The sequence below is a fragment of the Helianthus annuus genome, chromosome 1 (assembly GCF_002127325.2).
Source record: "Helianthus annuus cultivar XRQ/B chromosome 1, HanXRQr2.0-SUNRISE, whole genome shotgun sequence".
Lineage (NCBI taxonomy): Eukaryota > Viridiplantae > Streptophyta > Magnoliopsida > Asterales > Asteraceae > Helianthus > Helianthus annuus.
This window is the reverse complement of record NC_035433.2, coordinates 58,235,596-58,251,950: the sequence shown is the minus strand read 5'-3', so window position 1 is coordinate 58,251,950 and position 16,355 is coordinate 58,235,596. Positions and strand designations below refer to the sequence as shown.

Genomic DNA, 16,355 nt, shown 5'->3' with positions numbered 1-16,355 from the left:
TATATTCCACAAATTTTTCGTTTAACGCTTCATTCTACATTTTGCAAGTTAACACAGAGCAATGTGTGTGTGTGGTTCAACATTTTCACGTTCCGTTATACGCTTCGTTCTAAGATGCGATGTACGTGTGTAGTTCAACGTTTTTACGTCGTCTATTTTTTTTCCTGTTTGACAAGTTCGTCATAACGTGCAGGTCCTAAATCGACTTAGTTATTATTTTCTATGTTTTACGTTTTAGTCTAATTTTTTCACCACAAATTCATTGTTGGTGGTCGTTGGCGATGGTATGACATTGATGCTATGACACGTCTATGGCCCCGGCCGTTTTTCAAAAAAAATGGTTATGCACATGGTTGTTGTAACCTTGGCTTTGGGGGTTTTTCAAAAAAATGATTTTTTTTACTTTTCACACAAAAGTATTTCATAAATTACTTTTAACCCAAAACTATTTGTTTTTTTTACTTTTAACCCAAAACTTTTTATCTTTTATAATCTATACTCACAATTTTTTTTTACTTTCAACTTTGGTCCTTTATAGTTTTCATTTTCCACAAACTTTTCCGCTTTATGCTTCGTTCTAAATTTTGTTACTTAACACATCGCAATGTGCGTCTTTGGTTTAACGTTTTTACGTGTTGTTCTAAATTTTGCGAGTTAACACGACGCAACGTGCGTGTGTGGGTGAACGTTTTTACATCGTCTATTTTTTCTCATTCGACAAGTTCAACATAACGTGCATGTCCTTAATCGACTTAGTTATAACTAAAGAATCCCCGCCGCATTGCGGCGGGTCGTAATTCTAGTTTAACTTAATTACCTTTCATTTTTTCAGAATACTAAAATGCACTAAATTAGGGGTCTCATTGGTTGGATTTACACGTTGTAACATAGTTATTACACTCAATAAGTTCCATTTAACACGCAACACAAACATTACATCCATTTCATAATTGTTTCAAACATCACAAAATAAATTCTTAACAAAACATAACAATTGTGTTTATAAAGCACAATTGTTTACCTATGGAGACTAAAACCGATGGGGAATATCTTAGAATATCTTTTAAAGCTTATGTAGATGGCTTGCTATAGGTAATACAGGATGCGTGATTATTGTACACAACCATGTGTTATTTAAAACTATATAATGTGTTATATTATTCTGAGTAACATGCGTGATTAGTATGTGTAACATGCGTGATTAAATTATTGTGATTGTTTTATAGGTGGTATTCAAGAAAGGTGAAGATGTGATTTTCTATGTTATTAAGATGTTCAAAGTGAAGAAATTCCCTGAGAAGAACATCATGAAGCGATGGACGAAAGATGTTGTGCCAAATGAACTAAATGGGACATTTGATATAAATGTTGATACTAATGGTGAGCATCACAAGGTGACTTGTCGGAGCTTGTCACTACAAGAAACTGGAGTTTTAGCGGCGACTTGTCGTCGCTAAAAGGTCGCCGCTGTTGCCCCGTCGCTATTGTCAATTTGTCGCCGCTATTGATGTCATCGCCGCTAAAAGCGTATCACTTTAGTGGCGACTTTTGAGGCTTTTAGCGACGACAAATGTCGTCACTAAGTAAAAGAAACAGTTTTTTTCCTCGTTTCGTGCATTGAGCCGGCTAGACAAAGCGTTCGATAAGTTACAATAACTCTAATATCAATAATTTTTTCTACATATGCATAACAATAAGAAATAAGCAATCCAAAGGACAAAAGTTTTCCCACAAAATAACCATACTTACAAGAAGTCACTATATTTATCCTTAGAATAAATTAAAACATAAAAACGAAACCGAACCGAATCAAAGAGAGATCGTAATCACTTTCCCTTATGCATCTCTCTCTCTGTTGTTTCTGTTTCTAACTCTCTAATCTTTCCTTTTTATATGGGTATGAGTGTGTATAGTTACTACTCAGAGCTCGTCAAAATCTACTTTATGTAATACTGCGATTTTCTTCTTTCCCTTCTGTGTCTACATTGCTCCCAACTGATGAATGCTAATGGCTGCTACACCAAACTCCTCAAATCCATTTTCTTATGCTGGAAGAGAACTCACATGGAAAAAATTACAATGTTAATTTTGAGTTTCTTTATAACTTTGATGCAAATGTACAGTTCTAACTTAAAATTAGTATCCAAGACAACATATTACTATCAAAATTAGTATCTAAGACAACATATTACTCTTTTTAAGAAAATAGACATAAAAGTGTTTGCAGGCCACCCGTAGAGGTGTACAAATCAGTTTTTAACCGAACAGGTTATTGTTGTGTAGAAAAAAAACCGGTTAAAAAAAACAGTTCGGCTTTTTAACCGATTTTCACGATGGGAACCCAAACTGGTATAACCGGTTCCGGTTTCGGCCCTAATACCAACTTTTATTGTACACCTCTAGCAACTCGGAACCCGTTTTGACCCGTTACCCGGTCTGCCCATTGTTCCACCTATAACATCTAGATTTACACAATTTAAAGAAAGAGTTAAACACTTTTTGCACATAGGAATAAAAAGTACCTGCATTCCATTTATAACATCAGGAGTAATTGACCGAAATTGAAGATGAAACGTCTTAGAAGCAAGAGCCGGACCTAACCACAAACAAAAATATCAACAGACCGCTATATATACCTTACCCAAAATCACATATAAGATAATGATCATATCACATTAAATGTTGCGTGTTTATGACCCGCAGTGGACTTACGAAAGCAGCCAGCTGAACTATTTAAAAAGTGCAACTAGTCCATCCACACCACCTGAACCGCATATCATCCCTTTTGGATCATGTAACTCAGATGGACCAACTGAACTTTTTAAAATGCAGGCCATGGGCTGCTAAAGCATTAGAAAATGGGTTGAATTAACTGAACCCTTTCGCTGGTATCTATGTTGATTTTTGTTGCTCTATGTTGTGTCTTGCAGCTTATATTCGCTGATGAAGGAAAACGATGTAGGAAAGACGATGTTCAACAAAAAAATTTTAACTCTTTCGGGTCGAGTTAACTAAGCAGTAGTATATAGACTAATATATTATAGGAAAATACATATCAAAATAATTAGTTTTCTTATTCTACTATACGTTAGTTTTAAAAAGTGTTTAAGAGGCGTGTCTAATAAGCGAAAGGTGACCTAAGGCGGAAGTTCCTTTGTTTTTGTGTAAGTAAGACACAATATACACAAAGGATGATGTTGAGACGCAAAAGGCGCACAAAAAACGATTTAAAGCGCAGCTAGGCACGCACCTAGCGCACATTGCGACTTTTTATGCATCAAAATGTTGTAAAATAGACCTTTTAGGTCGTACATGGAGAAGAGAACGAAATCGACTGAACTTAGCACTTAAGACAAATTTAAAGTCTTTTTTAATATTCCATCCTTGTCAGTTTGTGTAAAGATTTTAAAGAAGTAAAATGTTGAAAAAATTTCACATATGAAACAATGACTACATTGTTTATGACTCGTAGACGAGAGCGGCAAACTGAACTTATTAAAAAGTTGAGTTGGTCCATCTACACCACCTGAGCTAGCTTGATGACACATTTCAAAACCCACCAAATTGAACTTATTAAAAAATTGAACAAATTAAACAAACAACAGTAGAGACAGCAGCACCCGGAACAAAGCAATCAAACAAACAATCTGACCTTAGCGGAACAAGTAGCAGGGGACGTGAAAGCGATTTCTGGTAGCCGCAACTGGAGTCGCCAGAACTGGCGTGAACTGAACCAATGACAAAATATATACCTGCGTATTCTGTGTCCGAAAATTTCCTGTTGGCGTTCTGCAACGACATGAACTGAACCATTCACAAAATATATACCAGAGAATTCTGTAATCAAAATCAAAAAGTCAGTAAGAATAAAATCAATGTGATGAATATTTGAAATTATTAAATGACCTTGAAACTCGAATTCATTCAGGAGGAGGCCAAAGGAACTTCAATTTGGGAAGAGTGGGTGGTTTTTTTATGAGAAGATTTAGGGACAACCACCGGAGCCAAATCAGGAGCTACAACCGCTCCCAACTGTTGCTTCTAGAAGCTTTAGGGTATTTTGAACGCCTGAGATCTCAACTTAGCTTGATCAAACGGTCAGAATTCAATCAAAGTTCAGTTTCTTTTAACCGGAATATAAGAATTCATCACACTTTAAACATTATTCTAAATCAACCATTCACCTACTTTCTAAACAAATAAAGTTCACATTATAGATAAACCAACTTATTACCTACTTCAAATTTGCATAAGAAACCCAGCCGTAGTGTTTTAAAGGCATAATCTGAAGAAAAAAAAAACCCAACCCACAATCCTAACCACACTTATCTTTGAGTAAAAAAATCAAACATCTTGAAATCAGAACCTCAAATGGTCAAACGACACAGATCTGCTATAATTACCAACAAATCCACTAAAATTACAATATAAGTCGGAATGCACGTACCAGTTTCGGAGTCGCGTCGGAGATGGAGGCATATGCAGATGGCGGTGCTCCAGCAGTTTGCGGTGTGGTGCGGCGGCGTGGTGTGACGGTGTGGTGGAGGTAGAGAAGGAAGGGAATTTTGGGAGAGAAAGAGTGAATTTGGGGGTAGAAAGTGAGGGTTTAGGGTTGAGGGAAGGGGGGAAATCTTGGCGCTTGTTTTTTGTTTGGCAGGGGAGGCGACAAAAAAACCTAGCCGTCAGATCCTTCAACTAATCAACGGTCAGGACTTGGTATTATGTGAGCGCTTCAGATTATGACCATTAGCGACGACATGCTTGGTGTCGCCGCTAAAAAGGTCGTCGCTAATGCTCATATTTCTTGTAGTGTGTACGGATATTTTAATATATTTTTAATACCTTTTTACCCTTTAATCAAGCTTTAAATTTATAAAACACGACATAAGCTATCACTCTCTATAACACTGATGTCTGTCATGAAGAACATGCAAAAACCGATCTAAACTATGTAGATAGAATAAGTCGGGTATCGAACCAGAGGAGTATGGTGGAAAGTGTTGCAATGTCAAGCATTGATGATCTATTACAGAAAAAGAAAAGGAAGGCTGGTGTAGTTCAAACCTTGTATAACTTATTTTTTCTTTTTTTTAAATGTAGTTCAAACCTCGTTCTGACCCGACCCGAACGAGACCGACACAAAAATTTTAACGTTTTTTTATGAAAATTTTGAATACCAAAAAAATGGACCCCATTGAAAAAAAATTCTGGGTCCATCACTGCTTTTATATACACACACATCGTATATATGAGATTTTAATGTTTTTAGGTTTGAATTACGTTCTCAGCATGAAACTTCTGAACTCTATGCTCAAGTTTTTAGTGAGAATGGATCCATTATATGGGGATCAGCACGAATGCTAACAAAGAGTGGAGAAACGAGTCTACAGTTCTAACATACAAACTGTAAAGCATACTACACAAAAACCATAATGGATCCATTATATATGGATCGCTGAGTGAGACCCTTAGGTCCAAAAACCAATTCTTTACAAGTAAAGCATACTATTACAAATGACCAATTAACATAATGTGTGGCATAAAAAAAACATAGTAAAACTAGTAGCGGTAAACGTGATGACACAAAATGATGAAATATAGTAACTATTAACAAACTAAAGCACATATAGGAATTAATAAGATAATTCAAATAAAGTCTTTACCTAGGAAACTGACTAGTTCAGGGGCAAGAGACCCAAAAGTATCAAAAACAAAGGGAATAAAGACATGTTGATACTCAACACAAGCTTTTTCATGCTTAGCGACTTTTTCTGATTCTGTTTTCAACACAGTCTGGCCAGCCACGAAACGGTTTTCTCTGAGCCCAACAAGGGGGGGACACCCCAGTAAGAACCACACAAGCGTGCTTTCCACCTATCCAACCAAACACAAGAGCATCTGCTTTCGAAGAGTGGACCTCCCTTCAAGTGGGTCAGTCAGGAAATTCGCAGGGGACTCTTTTTTGGCGGAGATTCCTGCCCGCTTAAGCACATCGCATAGGACATCCCTAACCAAGTCATGTCTGTATTTGAAACCCGGTAGCTCTTTGCAATGGATCGCATGCTCCCCAAAGTTATCCAAACAAACCTTGCGTCAAACTGGACAAGGATCATCAACTGGAAATAAGGGGACCATTAACCGGTATTTAAGGATGGACCAATACTTCAACGCTAACACGTGTTGGCGCAACTTGTTACCCGTTTACCTTCCATTGTTATGTAATTTTCTTAAATATATTTAATACAGTTTATTTCAAAAATAATGCCAAGTCAACTAGAAATAGAGAAACTAGTGTATAATATTAATTTTTTTTTTTTAATAATTTGTAACAAAACTAATCTTACAACATATTTAACCTAAAATGCGTAGGAAACAATGAAGAGGTGACACTAGGGCTGTAAACGAACCGAACGTTCAGCGAACAGTTCGTGAACCGTTCGGCGGGAAGTTCGTTTATGTTTGTTCGTTTATTAAACGAACGAACATGAACAAGAAATTTCGTTCGATTAGTTAACTGAACGAACATGAACAGAGGTCTCGTTCGTTCAATTGTGTTCGTGAACGTTCGGTAAGGTGTTCGTGAACATTCGTTGATTTGCATTCGTTTATGTTCGTATGTTTGTGTTTTAATTGAAGATCTTTGTACTTTCTTATATTTTATTTGTACTTTTTATATTATTAAACTTTTATTTATTTTATTTCCCTAACAACTAAACTAGGAAACCCACTTTCACCTTGTTTATGCATCATTTCCCTTTCATTTCTCATTATTTACATCCACGAATACAATCGACCTCTGTTCCACAATAAGGGATTCAAGTTCGAGTGCTATTCTCTGGGCCATCTATCTTTATCCTTCGTCGCGTTCGCCAAATTTATTTGTGTTCGTTTGTGTTCATGAACCGTTCGCGAACACGCTCATTTCCTTAATGAACGAACACGAACATAAAATCTCGTTCGGTAAGTGTTCATGAACCGTTCGTAAACACATTTATTTCCTTAACGAACGAACACGAACAAGGCCTTGTTCGTGTTCGTTCAGTTCGTTTACAGCCCTAGGTGACACGTATTTATGTTTGAGTTCTTACAGACACCTACTACTTATCGTTTCCGGGTTGCAGTTAAACATATTTTAAAATTTCTCTGGGCATGATTTCTCATGGATGGATGATTGTGTATTCGATGATATGATAGTCTTGATCGGGTTGTATGCCCTGATGATCGTGGTTCGACTAATGAATATTGTGATTTTCTTGGGCCCAACCTCATTAGTTGGAGCTCTAAGAAAAAACTTACAGTTGCACGTTCTAGTACAGATGCTGAGTATCGTGCTTTAACTCATATTGTTGCTGAGATTCGATGCATTATGTCACTTTTATATGAGCTTCATATTACTACATATTGTCCACTAGCGTGACAATATTGGTGCCACCTATAGCTTGTCGCCAGTCAAATGTTTCATCAGCGTACAAAACATTTTGAGATTGATTTCACTTTATCGAAGACATGGTATTAGCTCAGACTCTGTGTGTTCGCTATGTGCCCACGACTGTTCAGCTTACCAGTCTGCTGACAGTAGGTTGCCATCATCTTGTTTTGGTCCAAGCGTCACGTTGTTGTGCCACTTTTAGCTTGGCTTGAAAGGGCATATTGTGTATATTTATGTATTGAGTCTAAGAGTTAGTTAATATAGTTGAGTTTAGCTTGGGGGGGGGGGCATATTAGTGTATATTTGTATGTATTGAGTCTAAGAGTTGGTTGATATACTTGAGTTAGTTAGTGGTTAGCTCATCCCTTCTCATGTCTATATATATATATAGGAGACTGATTGTATCGTACTTACGTTTTTCCTTTCTACTAATCATACTGAGTTGAGCTCTTACCTGATTTTCATAAACTTTTAATAAATACCTTGACAATTTATCTAGAAAATATATCACCCAAAGGGTGTTCAACGATTTTTTTTTGAACGGTCAACGAATCCTTCAAATGAGCTAGTGCCGAAATTCAGCAAATCGAGATACACTCGCCTTCCGAATCGAGGAAAACCCTCACCTAGGGCCGAAGCCCGTGAACACTCGTCCGAAGGCACGACAGTGCGGTGAGGTAAACCCCGCTCAGGTCAAGGATTGAACTAGCGATCACCACCTACTCACCTAGTCTCCCATAATCACCAGGTGTCGCAGAAACTAAATGCTGAGGGCAGAATTGAACCTGGATCACTTGAAACACTATGTCTTTACCTTACCACTCATCCACTAGCTCATTGGCAATTGTTCAACGATTTGTTATATTGTAAACTAAATAAATGGCTGTTAAAGCATGTTAACTGTGAAGATGCAGAGAAAATGACCAAAGTTAACTTGCGGGTTGCCTGATACTTTTAAGTCAACTTATATGTGATGATGTTATGGTTTTACAAAGGAAATCACAAAAATGACTATTGACCAAGTCAATTTATGAAAATGAACGTCTGATACGTCTAGGTTAGAAGCTAATGTACTGTGGCTTTTCGTGTAGCAACTAAGCTGTAAAATGTGGAGAAAGCATCTATAATATAGAGGAGACGTCTAAATATGTAGAGGAGGTGTCTAAAAATGGAGATAGTGTCTAAAATGTTGAGGAGCCGTCTAAAAATGAAGAGGAGCCGCTGAGGAGTTAGGCGTCTAAAATGAACATCTAATGCGTCTAGGTTAGAAGCTACACTACCATGGGCTTATTTTTCTATTTATCCTTAATAAGATTTTTAACCAAGTAAATTGACATCACCATCGAGCCTCTAGTTGAGTGGTTGCTAATGACTTCACAAATAGGAGGTCATGGTTTAAAGTCTCGTGTGGCAAATTTTCTACTAGGTTGAGTCAGGGGATATTTTCCCTTGTAAGTTTTCTCTTGAGAGGGTCGGTTGGGTCACCACCATCTGTTCTTTAGACGGAAAGATGATTTATTTGCTAGAGTGATCCTGGGTGTCTGAACCTTTATTGTTAAAAAAAATAAATTGACATCTTAAATGGCTTGGAGTCAAATTGGGATTCTCCTAATTGAAGTTATATTAAATTTACACGCATTTTAGATCGTATATATATATATATATTTTTTTTTTGAAATATTTGTATAACTTTAAACTTAAATCTTAAATTTATAGTAACATAAAACTAAAGCTAAATGTAATTTGTGGAAAGGAAAAAAAAAAGGAGACATATGATGCATATATGTTTTGCAAATTGGTTTTATTCTAATTAATGTTAATTAGATAAACTTGGAAACAAAATATCAATATATCTACGTCAATTTTAATAAAATTGACGTATCCATCATTTAGATTCGTTATATTATTTCAAATTCAAATGTTAGAATACTAAAACAATACTACTATATCTTCCATTTAAAATTAAATAGGATCATCAGTAATCCGTAATCACCAAATTACTAGGGGTCTATTCTGCCACATAGAAAGACGTTCAGGGGTTAATGTGAACTTGCTACAACTTAAATATCTATTAGTATCTTCATACCCTAAAAACCCTAATCGTATCCCGAGAGTCATAATTTAGCCTATCATCAATTCCATCTCTTTGAATCTGCATCTTCAATCTCCATCTTCAATGGAGTATGTGAAATACCAACCGGAACACAACCCAGAAGCCATAATCAGTTACTGTTCACATGGCGCTAAATCAGGCAGAAGCAATGTTACGTGTCAAAATAACTAGGGGCCTCAATGTAATTGTTCTATAGTGTAGGGGGTTATTGGTTAGTTAGTGGCTATATAGTTGGGTGTGTTGTAACAAATGGATCTATCGATGAATTGATAAGGGTTTTCCCTCTTCTTCTGTGTTTCCTTCCTTTCTTTTATCGATCTATCCTGATTACCAGTTTGATACATAACAATGGTATCAGAGCAATCATCCTCTTGACTTGTGGGTGGGTTAGGCAGCAATAATATCATTACAATCGTGAGTAATCCCTAGAATTAGGGATACAAAATCAGCATTCGTGATTTTGGTTTCTAGAATTGGGCAGCAACATCAAATTTCTTTGCATAAGAGATTTAGTGGAATCAAGGGTTCGATTCGACAAACAACAAATCCAATTTCAAATCAATTTCTTCAAGAACTGCACCATTTGAAGTATAAATCAGTTCTGGGTTTAAGTTCAGTAGCAAATCAACATGGAATTCGCATTGGAGAAGATTATGGCAACTAGCCAAGAAGGTACTGTTGAAGAATATTGCAATTCGTTTCAAATCTTATTCGATCAGGTTAAAAATCTGGAAGAAATGTCTGAATTCTACGCTATATACATATTCATCTGTGGTTTAGAACCTGGAATTAGGAAAATATTTGCTAAATGGCATCAATATAGTTGCACTAAGGTGAAAGATGTGATTTCATTGGCTTTAAAAATTGATTCTAATGGTCTGCAAGATTCTTTCTCTCCATTTGATTCTACTTCTTCTTTTTATAAAAAAGATTTGGAGTTTGATATTAAAATTACTCTTGATGAGTTGATGAAGGATAATGAGTTTTTTAGGAATGGAAAGATTCAAGAAATGATTGTAGATGATGTAACTGATGATAAAAATTTAGATATAAAAAATGAACAGGTGGTTGATGTTAAAGATTCAGTAGGTGTAAAGGATGTTAAAGATTCACTAGATGCCAAGGATGATGTTATTAGTGAATCAACCATGAAAGAATTTAAATACGGTGGGATAATTCGTCAAATTGATGAATATGAGAAGGAAGACTATAGGTTTGGGCGACTAATTCTTTGTGATCTTATATTAGAGCATTCAATTCTTTTTCGATTCTATGATATCGTCTTGTTTAGCAAATTGAGTGATGTTTTTCTGGATGGTTCCAGTAGCACTTTGAAGATATTCACAAATAAGATTCAAGTAAGAAAAAAAATGTACCGGTTGGTAGTGTTAAATAGGATAGATACCGGTTGGTTTTGTAAAATAGAAGCTAGGACTGGTGAGACTATTGGGTCCAAACTGGCTGTTGAACATATAGATAGAAACAAGGTCTGGGAGGTTGGTGATTATAATGAATGGAAGCCTAGGAAAAGTTTTAATTCAAGCTTAGAGATGTTGAGCATGTTTCCTTGGCATATAGATGCCCATTACTTGTATAAGGATCAAACCGGTTCTGTTGAATATGTTGCGTCTATACTTGGTATTCCAAAGAAACAGATGTTTTGCGTAGTCAAAGAAGTAGTTTCACTAACTGATAGTGGTGAATCAATTAGGACCAGCTGGATTACTTATATCTCAACTGACAACAGATATTACTCGTATAATGTTGGCCTGAACCATCAATTTTTGCTGCTACTGTGGGAAGATAGTATGGTTTTAATTGCATGTTGGATGTTGGGATACAACTACAACTTTGATATGAGATTAACAAATATAAAGTTCAATATGGGTCAATGGGTATTTGTGGGAAAAAGTTATATTGGAATAAACTACATGTTGAGAGATAGGCTGATCATGGGAACTTGTGTGTGTATGAAATGTTGTTGTCACTATATACATGTATGGACCCACTTAGAGAAGTTGCTGAATTGGCAATATGAGTTTCTTAAAAATAGAGTTTGGAAGCACACAAAGAATCATCTTGGTAACATTAAGGACTTTGCTTTATATTGCACAACTGGGATATTGATGACTAAGAATTCTTTTCTTGGTACAATGCTGGAACAAATATGCTACTGGTCATACTTGGGATTTGCACTTGGTTTTATGAAGGAATATCATGATGTTCCACAAGACTTGTCATATTTGGGATTTGATAGTTTTATGCCTAACTATGAAAAAGAACAAATTAGGCATGTTATGGAGTCAAATTATGGCTACTGTGGAACAAGGTTTAGTCAGGATGGTGACAATTCAACAAAAGATTTTTATCTTTTTCCAACAAAACATGAAGTTGAGCAAGAGTTTGGTGGTCAAACATTCTCTTTTGTTTTTGACACTTTTGATTAATGGGTTGGGTTGTTATTTTGTACTTTTGAGGTCAAAAGTCTTATAGGAGGGAAGTATTGTTACGTGTCAAAATAACTAGGGGCCTCAATGTAATTGTTCTATAGTGTAGGGGGTTATTGGTTAGTTAGTGGCTATATAGTTGGGTGTGTTGTAACAAATGGATCTATCGATGAATTGATAAGGGTTTTCCCTCTTCTTCTGTGTTTCCTTCCTTTCTTTTATCGATCTATCCTGATTACCAGTTTGATACATAACAAGCAAGAATCCAGATGTTAAAGATTTGATATTAAAGGCGAAAAAACATCTATCTTCAATCGGCTGGTTGTTCTTCTACACTTATAAGATTAATCCGGACCGTCGAGAACTGCGGTATCGATCTCCTGCAGGTAGATCATATTGTTCCCTCCGAACAGCATGTCAGTCTGTTCTTGACCACCAAGGTCAGTACATTCATGTTCTTGAAAACCCTAAAGAACCAGATAAAAAACTGGAGAAAAAAGATGATTCTTGGACTGATAATCGACCCGGGAAGAAGATTCGAATGGAGGATGTTGAAAGTTTATATCTTCAACAAGAAAGAGACCAATCAGTTGTGAATAATGTTGTTGAAAACATAAAGATTGATGATGCTAGGGTTCAAGATTTGGAAAGATTTAAGGAATCTGGTTGTTCGAAAGTCGAAAAACCTAAAGAAGGAGAAGGCAAACCAGAGAAAAGCGATGATGATTCGGTGAGTAATAATCGACCGAAGAAAAAGATTCGAATGGAAGATGTTGAAACTTCATATCTGCAACAACAAAGAGACCAATATCTTGTTGGAAAGAAGAGAATTGCGGGTACTAGGGTTCAAGATTTGAAAAGATTAATGAAAGCCGGTGAGAAAAAGAATGATTTGAAGCCCAAGAAACTTATTCGAAAGGTGGAGAGTTCATCGTCTACCCGTAGTAGGAGGTGTGTGCTTTCGTTGCTAATCGAGTATAACATTTTGTCGAGGGGCGCAAGAGTGTCGTATTGTAAAAAGGATGGTCGAATTTTGGCGAAAGGGCGGGTTTATGACGAGGGGATTCAATGTGATTGTTGTGATCAGTTGTTTTTGTTAAGTAAATTTGAGGCTCATGCTGGAAGTACATATCATAGACCAGCAGCCAACATATTTCTCGAAGATGGAAGGTCGATTGTCGATTGCCAAACTCAATTACAACGCGAAAACAAAGTGTTTATCAAGACTCAATCGAAAAAGGCGACTGATAGCGTATCATGTAACGACGATTTCTGCTCGGTTTGCAACGATGGTGGAGAGTTGGTGTTATGTGATTCTTGTACATCTTCTTTCCATTCAACCTGCATTGGGTTGAGCCAAATCCCGGATTCGGCTTACTGGTTTTGCCCTTCTTGCTGTTGTAGAATTTGTCATGAAGGTCAAATTAGTAATTTCACAACGGAAGGTAGCCATGATCATGGACAACTTAAGTGTGGACAATGTGAGCGTCGATTCCACAAAGATTGCGTTAAAAGATTAGGGTTTTCAGTGTCTAACACCAATGCTGATCAAAATGAATGGTTATGTTCGGAGAATTGTGAACGAATATATTCTACACTTAAAAGTTTTTCAAAAACGGTCATGTTAGCCACGGACAACCTAAGTTGGAAACTGTTGAAGCTCGAAACCGATGACAACAAGTACGCCAAAACTTCCAGCAAGTTAAACGTCGCGTTGGACGTAATGCACGAGTGTTTTCAACCCGTAAAACATCGTTGGTCGGATAATGATTTGATTGAAGATTTGATCTTTAGTAGATCTTCTAAACGGTCGAATTTCAAAGGGTTCTTCACCGCAGTTCTTGAGAGAGGTGATGAGATGATTACGGTGGCTACATTGCGGGTTCACGGTTGTAAAGTGGCTGAGATCCCCCTTGTTGCAACAAGATTTCGGTACCGGAGATTAGGGATGTGCCGGGTATTAATCGATGAGATCGAAAGGAAAATGAAAGAGTTAGGGGTCGAGAGGCTTGTTTTGCCAGCGGTGCCAGAGATGGTTAGTACTTGGACTGAGTCGTTTGGGTTCAAAGTGATGACGGAACTTGAAAGAATGAATCTTGTTGAATATAAGTTAGTTGATTTTCCGGGTACCATAATATGTCATAAAATCTTGAAGTAAATGTGGATAAGTTGATGTTTACTTTGGTTATTGTAATTTGTAGAGATTATTTTATGATTCCACAAATTCTTATGAAACTTATATTGATGTAGTCCAAATTTGTGTGATTACGAATCCTGTTTATAGTGACACAACTCATGTATTTATGGGTTGAAAAGTACATATGTTTAGCCTAGAATTCTATTTTCATGCTCCTAAAATTTTAAGGTGTATCCTCATGAAAATTCCCGTGCTCGTTAATCTCACTTTATTTTCAAGACATTCGGCCTCTTCCTTAGACCATGTGTAGTGGGACGTGATTTTTAAAAAAAAATTGAAAAATAACGCCCCAAAACGCCCCCCATCCACTACACTAGGCGTTATAATAAAAAAAAAAAAAATCAAAAAATTGACCCTTGGCGTTATAATGAAAATGCTGCATGCTATAATGCCCATCCAATGGTTGCTTTTTCCATGTTTGACTAGCCAATAGCATTTAGGTTGTTTTTTTTTTTTTTTTTAATAATTGGAAGGGGCATTATTTGGGCATTATCCCCACTACACCATTTTATGCTATAATGCCCCATGCTGACTGGGTTGCCACGTGTCGGATAATACCCCATGGTGGAGGCATTATAACAAGTTACCACTACACATGGTCTTATGCATTAATGGATAATTTAAGAACTTTGCAAGGCCCTTAAATGTTATTAAATATCAGTTTTCAATACCTTTATATAAAAGAACTAGCTTAAGACCCCGTGTGTTACACGGGTGGCCTCAAAAAAATATATTATTTAACGGTATTTTCATAAATCTTTTAATGAAAGATTTGTTTCGGTATCTATACTATAATTTGAGACCGAAACTTACTTTAAAAACTTCTATAAAAAACAATGCATAATCGTTTTCTTCATAAAGATAGCAACACACTTTCATTTTACTTACCAGTAAGAGGTCTGAACCATTAAGAGGCAAATGTCTGACCAATTCAGATTAGATGTCTTAACCATTCAGACTCTTTATAAATCTTAACCGTTCAGAGGCAAATGTCTGAACCATTCAGACATCTGCTCATGAAACAAACAGTCTAAACCATAAATAAACCGAAAACATCAAAAAGACGAAGCGTCGCGGATCGGATATTTAAATTTTCTTAAACACAATTTTATATATTTTTTTAAATAATGACTAATGCGTGACTAATAAGGTATATTAATTAAATGTTAACGTCTTCAAAATTAAAAATAATTTTCAAATAGAGATTAGTTGGACAATTAAATTTAAAGACAAATGCAAGTCTACTTTTATTCAAAATTTTATGAGTTGTTGGAAGCAACTACACATGGTCTTATGCATTAATGGATAATTTAAGAACTTTGCAAGGCCCTTAAATGTTATTAAATATCAGTTTTCAATACCTTTATATAAAAGAATAGGTTATAACCCTATTACACGGGTAAGGTGAATAAATGAATTTATATACTAAATAATAAAATAATATATCTTTAAAAACCTCATTTTTTCACGAGTTGAATAAATATAATTTTGTATATTAAATAATAAAAAGTTATATCTATAAGAACCATATTGTACGGGTTGAATAAATATAATTTTATATACCAAATAAAAATATTATATCTTTAAAACCACGTGTATTACACGACTTGAATAAATGTAATATTTTTTACCAAATAATAAAATAATACATCTTTAAAAAAACTCATTTATTACACGGGTTGAATAAATGTAATTTTATATACCAAATAATAAAAAAGTTACATCTTTAAAAATATGTATATTACACGGTTGAATAAATGTAATTTTCTATACTAAATAATAAAAAATATATATCCTTAAAAAACCCGTGTATTGTACGAATTGAATAAATCTAATTTTATATATCAAATAATAAAAAGTTATATCTTAAAAAACATCATGTATTACACGAGTTGAATAAATAATAAATAATTTTATGTACTAACCCCATCCATTTACTTTTTAGGGGCCAAAAGGGTAAGAAAAAAAAAAAGTTGGGGTCCAAATGGGTTTGAAAAAAAGACGCTGAAGGCTCAGATGTTAAAAAAATTTCTTTTTGGGCTAAAGGGTAAAAGTGATATAACCACAGGGGCCAAAATCGTAATTTACTCTAATATCAAATTAGATAACTAAGTTTGAATTTGAAGTAAATAGATAAATATAATAGTAATAATTAAACTAAATAATATT

At 35.5% G+C, this 16,355-nt stretch overlaps 1 protein-coding gene and 1 long non-coding RNA gene across 2 annotated transcripts; one reads left to right on the top strand and one right to left on the bottom strand.

The window, feature by feature from the left end:
• Positions 1-1,701: 1,701 nt before the first annotated feature.
• On the bottom strand, positions 1,702-4,620 carry LOC110867031. The gene is made up of 5 exons (XR_002551453.2): positions 4,448-4,620; positions 3,907-4,085; positions 3,653-3,837; positions 2,523-2,596; positions 1,702-2,048 (listed from the first exon to the last, which is right to left on the bottom strand). It is a non-coding gene; the product is annotated as an uncharacterized LOC110867031 (long non-coding RNA).
• Positions 4,621-9,407: 4,787 nt separating this feature from the next.
• Positions 9,408-14,166, top strand: LOC110867038 (increased DNA methylation 1). The gene is made up of 2 exons (XM_022116186.2): positions 9,408-9,692; positions 12,252-14,166. Exons 1-2 carry the CDS (start codon positions 9,606-9,608, stop codon positions 14,145-14,147), a joined length of 1,983 nt encoding a protein of 660 aa, XP_021971878.1. The 5' UTR covers positions 9,408-9,605; the 3' UTR covers positions 14,148-14,166.
• The last annotated feature ends 2,189 nt before the right edge of the window (positions 14,167-16,355 follow it).